This window comes from Diadema antillarum, unplaced genomic scaffold, assembly GCF_040938485.1.
Source record: "Diadema antillarum isolate AM-2024a unplaced genomic scaffold, OU_Dant_1.0 seq00001260_RagTag, whole genome shotgun sequence".
Lineage (NCBI taxonomy): Eukaryota > Metazoa > Echinodermata > Echinoidea > Diadematoida > Diadematidae > Diadema > Diadema antillarum.
Window position 1 is genome coordinate 371133 of NW_027272043.1, and position 19034 is coordinate 390166.

At 38.0% G+C, this 19034-nt stretch overlaps 1 protein-coding gene across 1 annotated transcript; it reads right to left on the minus strand.

Annotated features, from left to right (window-relative positions):
• Nucleotides 1-949: 949 nt before the first annotated feature.
• Nucleotides 950-17607, minus strand: LOC139745380 (tetraspanin-7-like; the record flags this gene model as incomplete). The annotated part of the gene is made up of 6 exons (XM_071655774.1): nucleotides 950-1232; nucleotides 2310-2393; nucleotides 3246-3434; nucleotides 4790-4888; nucleotides 7313-7387; nucleotides 17419-17607. Coding segments are annotated over 6 exons (705 nt in total), but the record flags the coding sequence as incomplete, so codon positions are not given.
• Between the last annotated feature and the right edge of the window lie 1427 nt (nucleotides 17608-19034).

Here is a 19034-nt window from a genome sequence, read left to right on the forward strand (position 1 = left end):
ACTCTTCTTGCTGGAATGGCAATTGTCATGGTAATGACAAGAATCCAGCTTCCTGATTGGCTGTTGCTATTGGAAGTTGCCATTCCAACAAGAGTTGCCATCCTAACATCTTTTATGAAATGGAGCCCTGATGTAACACTTGTCTCGTGCTCACTGGCTCTCGATAGATTTACATCATAGCTTCTATTATAATACCCTAATTCCTGGCAATGCACGCTACTTGCCATACCCGTGAATGATACAAATGATCAAATCTTATTCCCTTCTGCACATCCATTTTCAACTGATATGACAAAATCACAGCAGAGCTGATTTTCATTTTGAATTCTGAGCCCAGATACAGAAACAAGATGTCTGGGCATATTGCATCTGTAGTAATATTGGTTTTTGGACAGCAGAGAATGAATAGAATACAATTTCTTCCCTAGAGAATATGGCTACACATTCATTACAATTTTAATGATTGACAGCGATACAAAGACAAGATAAGCAGTGACCTTGAGAGAAAAAAAAAATCAATGCACATTGTTTTCATACACCCTGTACTCATGCATTGCAAGCCTAATCGTTGACATCAAGTCAGTATGATACAGAGATGTCTACACAACATTCAACTTCTATCTTTTTCTGTTTTTGCTTTTTCTTCTTCTTTTTTTTTGATGGTGGTTTTTTATTTTTTTGATAGAAAAGCTACACAAATAAATAGTGATTTACAGATTTACTTAAAGAACAAAAATAAACAGACTCGGGTACAATGTTGGCTGAGGGGGAAAAAGGAAGGTGATGAACTTGTGAAAAAAAGGAGACTACAATGGTTATAATATACTGAATACCTACATAATTTACTGGCTACATACAATTGCAATTTGCTGAAGTGTGTGAGTGCACATACTGTGTATATATATTATATATATATATATATATATATATATATATATATATGCACTCATACATTCTTTTGAGAGTTTCTTTTGTCCACACATCTCATCTCTCTTCTGTTGCTGTTGTTTTAAGTTTTCTTCCTCATTGATTATCAAGCATCTGGATGTTTTTTGGCAATACATGGTGTCTTGCTGGGCAGGGAAGGGTTACGGAGTAAGGAGGGACAGTAGATGGCGCTCTCCGTCTCTCCCAATCCCCTCGGTCTCTCTCCCTCCAGCTCATCACATCATCTCGTACTTGTTGGCATTGATCATCTTGGCGAGGCAGCAGGAGAGTACGATTCCAATCAGCTGTTGATGGAGAAGGAGAGAGCCCCCCCAGGGGCGAAATGTCAGTCAAGATTTTAACCCTTCTATTGCCGCTATCTTGTTGTGCCACTAACATAATGCATACAAGCAGAGTGTCAATAGTTATGACAGAGTTAAAAGATGTTTTTGAACATGCAGACGGAAAGGGGCTTCATTCTCTTTGATATTACCCGGTAAGATTTCTCTTACCCATAAATGTTAAATGTCCCTTAAATGTTACAAATTGAACCACAAGGGACCTATTTTACCTTATATTGGTACAATGCTTATAAATCTACACACTTTTGTTGATGAAATAGACTTTTTTTTTTTTCATGAAAATTGATTGTTTCAGTTTAGTTTGTGCTCAAAACTTAGAACGCAATGGCGCGCAGCCAGTTCTCAGCTGACGATAAACTCAAGAACATTAAAAAATTGTTACATGTTCTGTATACACTGTTATTTTCCCGTAGATATTTTCGCAGATGAGGAGGTTATAGACATTTTCATGAGATATTGTGTTCGCGAATTGATGTAGACGCTGAAGTAAATGCACTATCACCCAAGCGCATTGAGACATTTTCGCCTGTTGTTTAATTTGCGATCCGCCTATGATTCGCGAAATTCGCCAAAATTAGACCCTCACGAAAATAACATCTTATACAGTAACATAAGAAGGCTTTAGGAGACAATCGAAGGGCACAAAAACAATGCTGAGCATAATTTCTGCTTGAGACAAAATACAAATATGTCTGTGAGTTCCCCATGAACTAGTATAATACAAAACTAATCAATTGATCGATGGAATTAAACACCAAAACTTACAGCACATCATTGCTAAACAACTCTAAAAGATTCAGATCCTAAATATACACTCACAGGTCCTGCAAATGGACATGGGATAATAATGAACACTTTCATTTCAATCCATCTTCTGACACTACTAGTATCGCATATAACATGGAAAAAAAAAATTTTGAGCACTTTTATACTGATACTAGGTTGATGTCGCCAGAAATGAGCGAAAATTTCAACAATGCAAAAATAATCCATTCTGGATACTAAAAAGTGAATACTTGCCTGGAACGCTCCAAATGCTAGGGCACTTCCTGCAATGATACCCATTTTGCTGCTTAGAAAAGATGTCACCTTGGCTGAGCAACCCTGCAAGAAATTTGGGGTTACAAAACAATGCAGTTTGATGAGTAGTGCTATATGACTTGAATCACAAATTACTTTCAGAATCATCATCAATGTAAGAATCATTACTATTGATGCCATAATTATCCTCATCTCATGATCACCATCATCATTATCTTTTTTACCTTTGTCATTTTCATTATCGTTATCACAATCACTATCATTACTGCAACCCATCACTGAGACATAATTATTATGCTCTAAAGTTTTAAACACATCTGCAGAAAACTAAAAGGTCTGCCAAAAAAGTTTCCTCCTAGTCAAGGGACTCTGTCCAAAGCTTGCAGCCTTGCACAAGAACGACCAGCTGGACTGGCCTAAGAACTAGAGCTACTGTTCAAAAGTTTTGTCTGTTTTTGGTTCGGGGAGTATTATACATGACATGCTCGTATGCAATCGAACAATTTGCTCTCAATGTCTATCTGCAATGTTTTGGATCATTTGAGTTGTTCTCATCAAAATTTGGGCAGGCCTACTTCAGTTTTGCCAGTTCTTTACCAGCTCCATCATTTAGAGGTCAAGCTGTCAATGTTTATTGTAACAGATCAAGACTAACTGAATTTTTGGCTAGAGTCAACATGAATGTCACTGATGACTAAAATATGCATTGATAAAGTGAACTGAAAATTGGATTGCTCCTGTATTGTATACTACCAATTCAAATCTCGCGTTAACTTGGAGGGTGCTTCCATGAATGATATTTTGGATTAAATAAGATGAAAATAGGAGATGATGAAATGGCTAAACATTATAAACTTTCCTTCTACACCAGACACTTCCACCATGGGAACTGTTATACTGGAATGCCAAACATACCTCTTGGAAGATGTAGACTGTCCCGTTGCTGTTGCTAATCATGACACCCTGGCCAGGGTTGGCGTCTTGGCACACGATTTCATCCACGGTGCGGTTACAGCAACTGACTGGAACGGTAGTCGTATGGCTCTGTGACCAGTACGTGCCCGTCAGCCAGTCAGTGTAGTTTGTCGCACCGCAGCAAAACAACTGTGATGGATGGAGGGATGAAAGAATGGAGAAAGCAGAGAGAATAGAATGGATGGAACTCAAATCAAAATAACAAAAGAGCATCTAGTGCATTTGAATTCAATTATAATAATAATACTAATAACAATAGCACATTCTCCATATATACATACATGCTCAAATGTGCTTTACAATGGTATCATCAATGAAACAACTGAGTTTTCAGATGTTTTTTAAAGATGATGAGGGATTGCTGGTGGCAAAGAGATTGTGTCTAATCATGTCTAATACTGAGGTAACTACAAAGTCTACAGTTGTAAATTACGTACAGTGTTAATACACACAGTCAACAGACAATATACAATACATACAGCTTCATATCAAGGGATCACTTCTATTCAACAAGTATGGAGGGGAAAAAAATATGGCTGCTGCCATGAGAATACACTGTAGGGTCAGCCACTGCCATTGGCATTTCATTGGCAAAGCCCTTAGAAACATAAAAGATCTGATGCTTCTGACAGTAGCAGAGACGAAATGTGTGGTGCAAATGAGGCGATTCTAAGCTGGTAAAAATTTGAAATCTGAGAGAGAGAGAGAGAGTCTGAAATGTATTACAGTGTGTACAGGTAGTTGCATTCTGTAATAACCAGACAGAATATGAATTTGGTGATCCTGACTCAAAATGAGGCAAATTATGATGAATAGATATTTTCAATAATCAAATCCATTTAATTTTGTCAAATGTCAATTCCATTCAAGCTTTAGCCTACAACATAAAAAATGTGTACACCTGTAAATTGTTAGAGTTAACAGACTTTGGCACGCCTCCCTAAAAGCCTATGAAAGGCATTGATGGTACATCTATTTTGCAAACTGAACAAATTTATTAAAATAAAAAATTACTTCTATATACTTCTATATATTAAGTCATATATTTCACAAATATAAAATTTCCCATATAGAGAATGGTAAAATAATTTAATGAGTACCAGTCGACGGCAACTGAATTTGCAAAATAGCAGTGCATTGATAAAATGAAAGTATTTTCACTGTTCAAGAGAAAAATTAGCAAACCCACCTCAGATACAATATTCAGGGCATTTATGTTGCAGGTGGTGATATTTTTGCTAATTGTTAATTTTGTGAATATCACTCTGCTCTCAAAATTTGCAAACAAAGCAAATGCCCATGAAATACATGCATTAATACCACTTACACACAGAATTGCATATTCAAGGAGTGACAAAAAGTGACAAAAATTATGACAAGCTGGATATAAACAAGGAACACTTCCCAGCAAAGTGGCAAGGATGATGCTATTGACTACAGGAATTTAACTTTAAAAAAAAGAAGAAGAAGAATTAGGGACTTACACTTTCTTGAAGATTGTCCACATAGTCATCTAAACCTTCATTGTCACTGCCAAAATCCTTGATGTGTTTGGAAAGCCCACTTTGGAAACTTGCTGTTAGCTGTTCAAACATTTCAAATGTAAACAAAAGCATGCAAAAATGAAAGATGACATCATGATACCAATTTAAAGGGGTGTTTAATTCTTAGTATAAATATTGTCACATATTCATACTAAATACAGAATGACTGCTATCATCAACTATAAGTCTTGTCAAACCTGGAAATTCCCCCCCCCCCCCCACCTTAAAAAATAAAATCATTGCAATATGAATATTACAAAATATGAAACAAAAATACAGGGAAGACTTTAAAAACTCTAGGTATAGGATAGCATTGTGTCATAAGATGAAGAAAATACTGCTGTCCCATACTCCTCAGAAATATACAACCAATCAACACATAACAATGGGCATTTTAAAAAAAAGTCTCTGACAGGTTTTATTACCAATACTGTTCATCTGGCAAAGAAACAAGTCAAACCCTCTCAAGGACATTTTTTTTTTTAAGGTATACTGTCAGAGTGGAAATTTTCGCGGTGTTGAAATTTTCGCGCATTTCGCGCAACTAGAAACTAGCGCGAAAATAAAAGCACGCGAATATTTTTGCTTGCCATATGTTCCTGTGCGTGATGTCTTGATTCCGCGGAATCAAAAACTGACCCGGCCAAGCACGAAAAATTAGTCACGTGAAATTATCCACTTTTACAGTAATGTTTTTACATTTCTTTTGAGCTGTGTGTAGCAGAAAAAAAAAATCAGCTTATATGTAGCTACATAACACAACTTGACATGCAAAATTGTTTTCTCAATTTTGCAATATGCACAATATTGCTTTCTCAATTTTGCAATTTGCACTTGGCACAAGCTAAATACTAGTAAAGGCCGTGTCACACCATTCCGGGCAAGCTACGCGGGCTTGTGGCGAGGAGGTAGTTTCCAGCACGTAGAAGATTTTCAGCGGGCGAACAAGAATGTTTGCAATTTTCATTCATGCCTTGTCATACCGTACGGGGGAACTTCTGCGGCTTGACTTGCGGGGAAACAAATTTACTCCCCGGAGCTCTACGCAGTTGGTCCGCACCTGACAGTATCTAGCGCGTAGTTGCCCGGAGGTGCTCACGCAAGTCCGATTTAACCGCAGCCAAGTTTTGAGCATGACCAAAACCTTTTCCGGGTGAGTCGCGGGAATGCCCGTAGAGGTCCACACAGAACGCCAGTAGGAGACCCTTAGCGGCAGTACTTCCCAGGCAATTCCCACACAGGTACTTCGCAGTCCCGTACGCAGCCAAGATAATGAAATTCTGTGAGATTTCAGCCATTCCATTAGAGGAATTCCTTCACTGAGTTGTCAGCCCCCACGCGACTGGTACAAAGGTCACACAGTATACTCGCAAGTATAACGCGTCCAGCAAGTAAGACACATGCGCTGACTCGCACAAATCCTTTTCCGCCCTCAGGAATGTCCGGTATGCTAGAAAATCCCTACACGTAACAAGCCCGAGTAGCTTGCCCGGAAAGGTGTGACAGGGCCTAAACACGGTTGCGGGTAAAAACATATGCGTGCGCACCTCCGGGCGACTACTTTTGAGATACATAATAGGTACTGTCATGTGCGGATCATCTACGGGGACCTCCGGGTAGTCAAAATTGTTCTTTGCAAGTCGCACGCAAGGCTGGTGTGACACGGCCTTTAGATTCTGCATGTTCAATGTTAAACCTCATATAAATCTCAAAATAAGCATTACAATGCACAGTTCCAAAACTGTTGCACCTTAATACGGTCAGAGTACTGATATGGGCTTCAGATAAACATGTTACTTCTGTTGCTTTGAATACTGCAGGATTGTAGAATCGAATTATTGCATAGGGGAAGAAAAGAGTCCACCACAAGGCAGAATCACTTGGGACGTTGATTACCTGGGGACAATTCATACCCTCCAATATCACCTGTCCTTGTCCTCGGTGTGAAGATTACACAGAGCCTATTCAGGCTTATCCGACACCTCTTCAAGCCTTTGACAGAGCGCTACCTGAATACCTTGAAGGTTAAGTCTACAAAGCCTCAGACAGTCATTTTTATTCAAATGACAGAATTGCCACAAAAGAGCAGAATTGCCCTTTCCACTGTGCAAGAGTAAGCACGATAAATTCCCCACAAGAGATAAAAAACTAATATTTTGAAGAAGCAAATACCTTGACTTATTGTGATTTTCTCTTTCTTTGCTTTTTTTTCCCTTCTGATCAGAGCATATTCAGCTAACACTTGCATCTCATTCCATCCATTCCCCACCCACAAAGAGAAATGCTTAAAAAAAGCCCCACTACATTCAGGGCTTTACACATCATTCATAGAATGAGGACAATTATGGTATTGTAACAATTCTAATCCTCTTTTTCAGTTTCCATACCGGACGATCAAAATTATCTTTCCCACAAAAGAAGCCGAGGCTGATCCTATTCAAGGGCGTCCAAGTGAATACTCACCCGCTTCTCGAATATAAATCCTGCGATGCCACACGCGAAGAGAGCGATGAATACAACAAAAACCATAACGGTGTACTGTGGGGGAAAATGACAATGAGCCAAAGAGACAGGAGAGAGGAGAGAAGCAGCAGAACAAGAAAATGAAGAAAGAAAAGGGAGAAAATGAGACAGTGAGATACAGACAGGAAGAGAGAGAGGGAGAACATATAAATTATAAATGGTTTTGTTGTTGTTGTTGTTATAGTGCTTCTACACTCACTTCAAAACTAGCCAGGAAGGTTATCCCCTTAATGTATATAGAGAGCAACGAATGAAAGATGTACATTGTAATATATATACACCTACAGTACTCCCATATCATAGCAAATAGAAAGACGGGAGATCTATTACATTACCACTGCAAATCACTGCACTTTTGCACTGAGATGTCTGTCAAGTGTGCAAACAAACATAAATGCAGTTATATTTATTTCTTTCTCTCATAAAAATGAGAAACCACCTCCCTTTCCTCAAGAAATAAAACAGGCAGATTATGTCATACGTACAATTTAGCACTGTGGTTCAGAATATTGAATAAAATTTCCTGGTCAGATTGATTTCATAGCTTCACTTGGAGAATGTGCATATAAGTATATCTTCATGTTGCTATAACAGCATTGTTACCATAAACAAACTACAAATAGAAGAAATATCTTCTGTTGGAAGATTCACAATTAAAAAGGTATCAATGTGCTTTGATATATTCCTGCACAAAACATTGACAGGTAGTTGCACATTTTCTGGTCGTTACTAATCGGCGTCCATGCCATGCCTATATTGTGGGCAGTAGGAAGCAGCAACCTCCCCTCGGAGACTGCAAATGAATGAGACAGGGGGATAAAAACATCACACCTGTCTCTTCCGGGGAAACGGTATCACAATCATCTTTATGATTCATCTCCTGGTGACTGTAAGATGTCTTTCAATGTCAGCTCTCAAATGAAATTGGGTGTGTGTGTGTGTGAGAGTGTGTGTGTGTGTGTGTGTGTGTGTGTGTGTGTGTGTGTGTGTGTGTGTGTAGGGGGATCATAACCCATTGAGGACAGACTGATTTTTGCTACAACACACATTTACTCAAATACTCGGGACTACTCTTCAATAGATGTGAAATATTGTAGAACCATAGCTCAACTCTTGCAAAACTGCCTTTATACCATTTTAATAGGACTTTTGGTTACACTATGGATATTTCTAACAACACTGAAGCCTTACAAGTAATACACTAGAATGACTAGATACTGCATATCTGAAATGCAATACAGTGCATACATGTAAATCAGGGAAAGTAATCAGTGATGATGGCCTCATTTTATTTGCACCCAAGCTGTGTGCAAGCATTGATATCAATAAATGTATGAATATTAAATATGTGCATGTATAATACACATAAATGTAGAGAGTATCTCAAATACCGGGTATATTATACACATACATATAGGTATGGGGGGGGGGGGTAGTTTACCACAGTGGAAGATAGAGGGAGAGAGAGAGAGGGAATAGAGGATGGTGAGTACATGGAAAACATGCGACTCATTTCTATGATAATCAGCTTCCATCTATGTGGAGGAAGAATGAGCCGGTTGGCATGGCAACAACAGTCTGCTGCCAACATCCTGCGGCACAGAAAAAAAATTCTTGTACTGCCTTGTTATGTACATGTGTGTAAACACACACACACACACACATGCACGCAAGCAAAGGCACAAAGAGTTGTGTATGTGTCTGTGTGTGTGTGTGTGTGTGTGTGTGTGTGCACTAGAACTACAAGATAGCAGCCTAGATATGCCAAGATAAGCTGGGCGGGATGCAGTCAGTGTTGAATAATTTTAAAGAAAAAAAAAATCTGTCTACTGGATGTATGCATGGAAAATGTATAAGTGCATGGAGATGTGCATTCACAGCCTGCACAGATGTTCGTGTATAGATTGTTCATTTCCTGCGCTCCTAAGAATCAATCCAGGATCACTTTTTTTTTTCTCTGGTATCTTTGATACATTCAAGCTGTCCTTCAAGGAAATTGTGCAGGACAAAAGTAAGAGTTTGAGTGCAGCATTTACATTGTCATGGTGACATTTTCATATGACAATTTTTTTAGAAAGTGCTTTGCTACTGCTGCAACTGCTCAATGACTACGATTTCACCATAATTTCCTTTGGGAAATCTCTCTGTTTTGTCCTTAAAATGTTACCCAAATTCTTGTAAATGGCTCGGGTGCAAGTATTAATACCTTGCTTTGCCAGATAATTGATCCTGGAAGAAATTTATGGTGAACAATTCATCCTTGAAAGAAATCATTGTGAACAATTTATGGAACATATCATCTGGGATTATCCTGCAAGACATTCATAGGAGCATTTAGCATAATTCACAAATTTCATCAGCAATTCACAGAATTATTGATTGATTGATGCCTCATGTCACAAACCTTTGCACGCTTCTTTTGCAATTACAAAAGCAGAAAGCCTTTGACAAAGGCTAAACTTTACAATCCTTCATGCTAAATCCTCACAGGGTTCATGTGTATTGTATTGTTTTGTTCTGTCTTTGAATAACTCTCTTTCATACATTATATATAGTTCCCTTTCAACTACTACTTCCAAGTATGCAGCAGCTGGATAATCACCTTCTCCAGTCATAGCATATTGGTTTGTAACAGAAGGCATACCTCATCTTCAATGACAAATGCATTACAACATCCTTGGCAAAAGTATGTAGTAAGTTCCTTCAGTGAAGAGAATGCTGCCCCTTACTAACATTTGCAGATTAGAAGAAAAAAAAAAACAGCTTCAGTGCTTCAAAATAGTTAGAAAATTTGACTTGGGGACAAGCCTATCCTACATAAAAATGTTAGTCAGTATAGTAATGTTACATTTTGTTAGATAAACAATATGTAAGCAACAGTTTATATCAAAAACCATTTCCAGAATAAACTGTCACCATGAAGGTTTATTGAGAAAATTAGTGAAATCTCCTTAAACATATTTGCAGCTTTTTGAAACATGATTCTCTCTCTCCCTCTCTCTCTCTCTCTCTCTAGTCTAAATGCAACCTCTGTGTCTCTCTCCTAGCCATCATCCTCTACCCTCCCCTCCCCCATACCTTTATTTCTCCTGCCTCTGCATACCTCCTCTGATCATGGACACTACAGTAGGGTCCATGCTCTGATCAAGGAGGTACTAGGCGACCCTAGTACCTCCTTGCTCTGATAGCCCAGAATGCAATACACATGCACGCAGTAGTCCAATATTTAGCCCCTGAATCTATTTAAATGACAAATGAAAACTTGCCTCATATACCTCACAGGATAGTAAAGAAAATTCATGCATTCAAATTTATTCACTTCTCACTGCTTTTAACCTGGCATAGAGATTATTCTTGAACCCAAAAGGGGCTAATAAGAATGCCAAATATTGCCACCTGTGCATGAAATTTTGAGAGAGATTGAGATGATTTTCACTGTGGATGATGTTCACATAAAGACAAGCACTTTCTCCTGCTGGCTTACTGTGCACAGCCTGGTTAATATTTTTTAATAAACATGTCATTCAAAATGACGCAGTAAAAATCAGAGAGTCAAGAACTGAAAAGTTGCCACTTCAAAACACTTCCCAAGGGACATGACGAGAGGAAATTCTCCAATATGGGCACTGGAGGACCGGTAGCTTTTAGATTAAATTCTGGAGAAAGAGAAAATATATATGAGACTGCTGAAAATTTTGAGGAGGATTGTTTGTGCCCATATCCTGTGTGCCTTGCAAGGACGCCTGATAAAATATTACAGAGAAGATGAGCAAGTATATTTTCAAGTTTCTTCCCTCCCCCCCCCCCCCTCTCTCTCTCTCTCTCTCTCTCCCAGCAGCAAATTTTGTACTGGAGCCAAATGCAGGAAATAATATGCCTGGGGTCACACGCAATGCAGTACTGTGTGATAAAACTATGCCTCTGTCGTTGCTGTTTCTTTAAGATCCCTAAGAGGAAAAGTATTGTTTGGGAGAATGAAATCAAAAAACCGTGTAAAACTTGTTCAGTTTTTATCATTTTATCATTTTATCATTTTTATCATTATTGCACAAGGAAGACAGGCTATGCTACGAATGACAGCCAAGCTACTACAGGAAAATGTATGTTAAACACCATTATATCTTACAGTGTAATATTTCTGTCATATTAATTCACATTGCATACAAATATGATACCATGAAATACCAGTCTTGTACACACAGAGAACCTACTACAGTGTATGGCTGGTGTATTTCAAAAGACAATGTGTACTCTTTCTTGAGGTTTGAATTGTTCCTTAATAAATACATAAATATGAAAAAATCATATAATCTACATCATTTTCTTGTTACTTATAAAACATGCCTGTTATAATCAAACATCACATAAAATTTATTTGTCTTGAAACAGAATATTGCCATGAATTAAAGCATTCCATGAGCTAAGGTGGGAAAATACAACCTTGCACAACTCACTGCATCTTGTCATTTGGTGTAAATCTAATTACACAGAAAATTCAACCATGAACATTTGGTTTTCAACTTTTCAGCAGTCAAATGGTAGACACTAAAAATAAATGAGGGCCTTCCTCTTTTTTCAATAAATGTTACATGTACTTTGATCACTCACTAATTTCGCTAAATGTAGGACAAACAGAAAAACTGACCAGAAATTAATATTATTTTCTTGGCTCAATTTTCCACTAAAAAGTAGGACAATACATGAATTCGGTTTAATTTCTGTCAAAGTTTGGTATCACACAAGCTATATGGAAACAATGTCCATGGAATCTAAAAATCATCGTAAAGAAGGAATAAAAACAAAAGAAATTCTCATACCTTGATTATGTCGGTAGAAGTCAATAAATCCTTCCATATCTCTTTCTTTTAAACTTTGTAAGTGGCAAGAAAAAAATAAAAAGGCAATGGAAAGCCTTTTTATCTTTTCTTAGAACAGGTGGCATCGCCCTAATTTCAGCAAGTCATCAATATTTGATGAGGATCAACAACTCCAGCCTTAAACTCTCTGCCAACAAACAAATTAAGTCAAGGTTTAAAGGGAAATTATCACTTTGCAAAATAGTTAAGGGATGAGTCTTTCTCATCCTCTTTCCCCTCTCTCCCTCCCCTCTCCTCTCTTTCTCCTCTCAATATCTCGAAGAACAAAATCCCTCATCCCGGATAATAAAACCACAGGAGAGCGAGGGGTACCATCTTCACAGACACATACTGAAAACCATCTCCTGGTAGGTTTCCATAGCAACCTACCCATTCATCCGCAAAGGGTGTGTGGTTACAATCCATGCATATGATTTGTGCAGGATGTGTTATTCTGTCTGAACTACAGCACTTCCGTGTTGAGTGCATCATTAGAATGTTACCGCGAGAGCATCACAACAGAAGGGTTGTCAGGGTAATGTCAGGTAATGTCGGGGTAATGTCTGGGTAATGACCAAGTAATTTCCCTAGCTGGTGTGGGTAGAATTTGGCAAAAGTTACCACGACAATGTCCAAGCAACATTTTGAGGACGGACTAATTCTGCTGAATCCCCATCTTAGCCAAAACTATACCATTCCTTTAATGCATGATACTGAACGTTGTAAAGAAGCTGTGTTCTTGGGTAGGTGTGTGTTGCCTTCTAACAACAGTCTTACCATCATTCTTGTCAACCATTCCTGTTTCTAACAGAGTTCACTTGTATCATGGAAAGTGTGAAGTTTGTGCTCTCATAGCTTCACTCTTTTTTTTTAATAATATGAAGGCCCCAGACAATAGATTTATAGTGGTGTTGCTGGCTTTCTCAACAAGTCTTTTTCTCCTCCCTGATCAAGTTCTACAACATGCATGTCTTCCCCCAAAATCCAATATTTTACTCTACACTGTACCAACTTTTACTTTCAATTAGTCACTTGGCATTACAGTGGCATCAAAGTAATTTTCAGTGATTATCATGTAGTTTTGAAGTTGGAAATGAAAGTGCTCAATCACTTACAATGTCCTTCACAATGACAGGTTAAAGGTCAATGTGTATTCCCATTACCTAAACATGAGGGAATACATTATGTGAAAAATGTTTCATGGGCACTATACAACTAATGCTGTGAAACTTAAATAAATTTTGTATAATATCTCTTGCATATATTTCATCACCTGTCGTGGTACGCAAAATGAGGACACACTTGTCTACACATTATAATTTCGCAATTACATCTACACATTAAAATTTTGTTATAATATTCACAATACCCCTCCCCATCCCTCTCCCTCCTCCCCCCCCCCCCCCCCCCCCCCCCCCGCAAAAAAAAAGCATGATCTGAATAAGCGTGGGTAAACATCATCTTTCCTTTTGGGGGAATGCAAATGTAAATAAGTACATTTTTTAACCATTTGAAGACAGACTTATTTGAATCTCTTAAAAATCACAAACACCTGCGTCTCTTGTCATCAATATCGAGACTAAGCTTCTTCAGAACCAGACCTTCACCCATCCCTACCACCCATCCATCCTGTTTTTAGAAGTCGAATCATTCATGGTGGAAGAGAAATAAGCACCTCTGGCTCACATGAGACCCCGTGTGACATCTCCCTCCACTTCCTCCGCGAGGTCTCCGTGCCCCATGATGAAATGAGGATGGGACAACAAGGACATCAATCCTAGGACAGTGGTGGAGCGAAGGAGCAATTTGGACACCCCCCCCCCCCCACACCCGACTAGTCAACCCCACCCCCATCATCTCTTTCTCATTCTCCACTACGGGACTGGATTTACTTTCCTTTAGTCTTTTACAGATCAGCGGGCTTTGTCACGATGGAAAGACTCGGGCCTTTACGCAGACAAAATCTGCATAATCCATGGGCTAAATTTAAGCTACCTTCATGAATTCGGGCCTCAGAGTCTATCCATGCGACACTCTCCACCTGCCATCCATGTAGTCATGCATCACACAAATATACTTTCAAAAGGATGGTTTGCCCTATCTTCTATTAGGGTTGTGGAGCTCATCAACAATACAATTCATGAGAGCTGTTACATTGTAATCCATAATGTTTATGTATCTCAATTGATCCTCTTTCCTGGTAGTATCATGTCATTACAAAAACTATTAGACATTGCTACATGGGTGCAATCCCCAAATTGTAGATGTTAGAATCCTCAGTTGGAGCTGGCAAGAAAAATCTTTAAAAAAAACTGTTTGAAGAAAACTACCAAAAAACTCATCAATGTGTAATACACACTTTCATGAGGACAAAATCAAACAAAACACCTTATAGAATCAACATCATACCTTATAGAATCAACATCATTGTTGTCTTTTCACAGGATCTAATTCTATCTATTAAAACATCAATCATCAGGCTACATGCTTGCATTTAATTTGCAAATACCGGTATGTGACAGTAAAGTGAAAGGACATGTTTGCTTTGAAATTATGGACCAAAGATGAAACATACTGTATTCTTATTCTACACTGTATACTTCAGCAGCATTCCCAACTGAGTCATCAAGTTTTAAAACAAGCTTCTACTTTCCATTATTTCTCGATACACTAGGGGAAACTAGTACCATGCTCCTCCACTAAACTCTACATTCTAAATGTCTGTAATCCATCAATACAAGTTCCATTCTGAGCTAATAACCAGAGCCATTGTAATTAAAAAGCTATCGACAGTGGATGCTATGACAACAGTAGGCAGCAAACCCATGTGGTCCTTTGTCTGAGTCAAGTTAAAGTCACTGTTGGACAAGTGATCTCAAAGGGTGCTTGCCCCTTTCATTTACAGAACTCTTGTAAAAATGGCCTTTTGGGCAAGTGGAGAAACATTTTCAATTATACCGTTGCTAATGATCAACTTTACAGTAAAAGACTGACACATCGTTTAGAATTTAAAGGACAAGTTGATCTCCATAGACATGTGGATTGACTGAATGCAGCAATATTAGTAGAACACATCTGTGAGAGTTTGAGGAAAATCGGACAATCCGTTCAAAAGTTATTAATTTTTGAAGCACTTGCTCAGTAACCGTTGGATGAGAAGACTACTACAGCTTGTGATGTTACATGTGTAGAACGACTTTAATATAAAGGAAATATAAACTTTTCTCGCATAATACAAGAACAGTTGACTTGCCTCTTTCAGAAGGCAGGGGGAATAATATAACCCTTAACCCTATAAAGCCCAAGCTATTTTGACCCCTTCCAGGCCCAAGGGGGGGGCACATTGTGCCCCCCCTACATAACTTCTTTATTATATGATGTATGACCGTCATATTTGGCACATGGATAGAGCAACTCATACCCTACATGACGCAACATTTGAAATTTCTCAAGGTCATCCACTGAGGGCGCTATTTGCCAAAATATAAAGAAATACATAGGAAATACGCTAAAATCATGGCTTTTTTTTGTATTTCTTTATCCCAAGCATATATGTTTTTATTTCATATCAATCATTTTAATATTTACCACAAAGGTAAAGCAAATCAACCTTCACTATTTGTTACGGTTTAAATTTCTCAAGGTCAACATGTGGGGGCGCTATTCATTACAATATAAAGCAATATATGAAACCTATGATGTATTGCTTGGAATGGATACATATATTGGTATCACATTTCATATTTCCAAAATATTGAAATTTTGAGTTTGCAGATTGATAATATGAAAAACAAATGATATTACAGGTAAAGCTGGTGTGAAGATAACACAAAATAAAAGGGTAGTCTTTGGAAAATGCTGTATTTTCAATTATTTCTATTATATCTATTGTTTGATGCCTATGTCATATAAAAATAAAAGAAATAATAAGAAAACCATTTCAGAGTAATTCACAACCATAATTACTTCACCATTTGGTCCTTCAGCTAATTACAGCCAAGAAAACTCCCATTTCATTAATTATTATATTGTTAACTGCAATTAGAACAGAAAATCATGTAAAATCTGACGAACATGGTTGTCAGTTTACGGTTGCCATGGCAACCAGCAATATCATACATAGCTAAATTATACATCGAAATGTTCGCAATAAGATTTTAGGAAAAGTCACCAAATTTGGTTGCAATCGGGTAAAGGGTGTAGGAGTGGCAAACGAAAATATGGTAGGGGAATGTGCCCCCCCTTGGGCTTTATAGGGTTAACATACATCAGTGACAAGTCGAGGAAATGTGCACTTAAAAAAAAAATTGTGAAATTCTCTTTACAGTTTCCTAATATCATTCTATGCATGTGACATCATACACTCCAGCAGTGTTCTCATCCATCAGTGAATGCGCCAATAATTTAAAAATTCAAAATTTTTAAACTGATTGTCCAATTTTCCCCAAACTTTCACTCAAGCGTTCTACTAATATTGCTGCATTCACTCAATTAATGTGTATATGAAGGTGGATTTGTCCTTTAATATTGGCCTTTGTCCCTGGCCGAGTGATGCTGAATAAATGTCAATAAGCCTGTTCGTAATTAGCTCATATGCACATTTGGACAAATGACCTTCCTGTTTTTCTCAGTTGGTTAGGTGCTTCACTTGTTGTCAAAGCAACATAATGCCTTTTAACCTCGCCCGACACAACAATTTATGGCATTCATGTTCAAATGAATGAATATGCGTAGACCAGGTGACTAGAATGGCTCATCAATGTACACTTGGAGAATCATCAATTTCACTGTTTTGCGTTAAATGCACTAACAAAACTTTTTAAAGAATTTGCCAAATATTTGTGCTAGCTGTAATGAACACTCTGTTACTGTCAGTTGGATGTGCTGGCAAGCACCATTTATGAGGATTATGCCTTGAATAAACATTACATCATGCACAGACGCTTATCTAAGTGAATTCAACAACCAACCTGCCTGTAATCACAAATGACCTTTTTCTGATCATGCAAAAAATGGAACCACAAACTAGCTTACACTTTAAGAGGGCTTATCCTTTATTTTGAAGGGTGTAACAGCTGCACTGTGCCTGTAGTTTTTAGAAATCACATGTTTATAATACGAGCTTCGGATGCTTTACAGGTTGTGCCCCTATGTTACACTACTCTCATACCACAGTCTACCTTGGCTTACCAAATGCAAGAACCAGGTGATATTCTTCATGATGGCATAGCAACCGATGAGCCCTGTGGCAATCATGAAGCTACCGGTCCCAATGAGTACATAGGGCACGCTGGAATAGTCCTGGTCCGACAGGGCAAGGTAGTTCTTCAGCTCTATCACTCCCCATATTCCAAGGGCCAAGAGTGCAATTCCAACCACCTGTGTTAAAACAGAAAGGAACATAATCATTAAAGAAGAAGAACAATACACCATGCTTTTGCTTTTCTGTTGTCTAGATGATTTAATGCTTCAAAGTGCCCTGCCCGTATGCATTTTACATCACTGGTACCCTTCATTCATCCAAGTTTCAATAGTAATTTTGATTGTATATACCTTTCATGTACCTATCAATTCCCTCTGTATTCTAATTTTTCTCTCTATTAAAAAAAAAAAGAGAGAGAAAAATATTAGACTTCATTTGCATGTTATGCAGAGGCATGTGGTTTGAAACAGTAAAGATGTTTAACTTCATTCAATGCAAAATTACATAGGTTGACTATATCAGCAGAAGCAATGCACATGTACATGTACCCAGTCCTTATTACCATCTTATAATTGCCATGGAATCATTTGTAACTCTGGCTAATAGATCAAGCACATAACATTTTTTGTCCAAAGGTGCTCAAGCTGGGCCACAAATAAACCTGTCATAACTCCTGGCAAGTTGTATGAGACTCAAAATCGTATCAATTTCTGTCTGCATTTTACCTGAATATATCTGTCATTCTTAATAGTTGTACTTGTGTACATTATCCCAGTATGACATGAGCTACTGGAACTCAACAAACAGAATTTGATTGTCGAGCAAACATTCTAATCAATGAAGTACCAACAGATGGATCCACAGCAAATCAATCTTACATTGATAGATCTGTTTATATTCACTATCTCATGTTAATATTTGTTCTCAGATAACCAATACCAGTCAGTGCAGTATTTGACACAATGGTAGAAATCTCTGTCAAGTATATTTAGTGTACTTTACTAGACGCAATCCTCAGCAAACACACAACAAATACAGGAGCAGTCAATATCACACTATTACTATAAATCTAAACTAATCTCAAATCTAATTGCAGGGTAATTTGACTAGAAATTCAAGAGTGCTCTGGAACTCAATGTTCACTTGGTGGACATAAGGCACTCACTCCCAGGCTTACTGGAATGTCATCCAGTGCATTTCTGCATACCCTTTGTGAGGTAGGATCGCAAATATACAGGCATTAACTGGATCTAATGCCAGCACCCTATTACTTTGTGGTTATTTCAAATTAGCAGTGTTTCATTTTTTTCGATATCATTACTTACACCTAAAAAGGCAAACATATCTACCTGGATACATGTCACTAACTCTGGAATAATATACCATTCATATTTCAGGGCCATCGCACACGGAAGTTCTGCAACATCAAACACCACAATAATCTGAACAATACAACCGCACTTGCCTCATTTGCAGACTGACCAAAATTTTTATAACTCATTTTAATGGTTGTAGACCATTGTCATAATAATTCATGCATACACTATATAGCTCAGGTTTTGAAGAGCTATTTACACAGCTCTTTGTAGCAAACAATCTATAT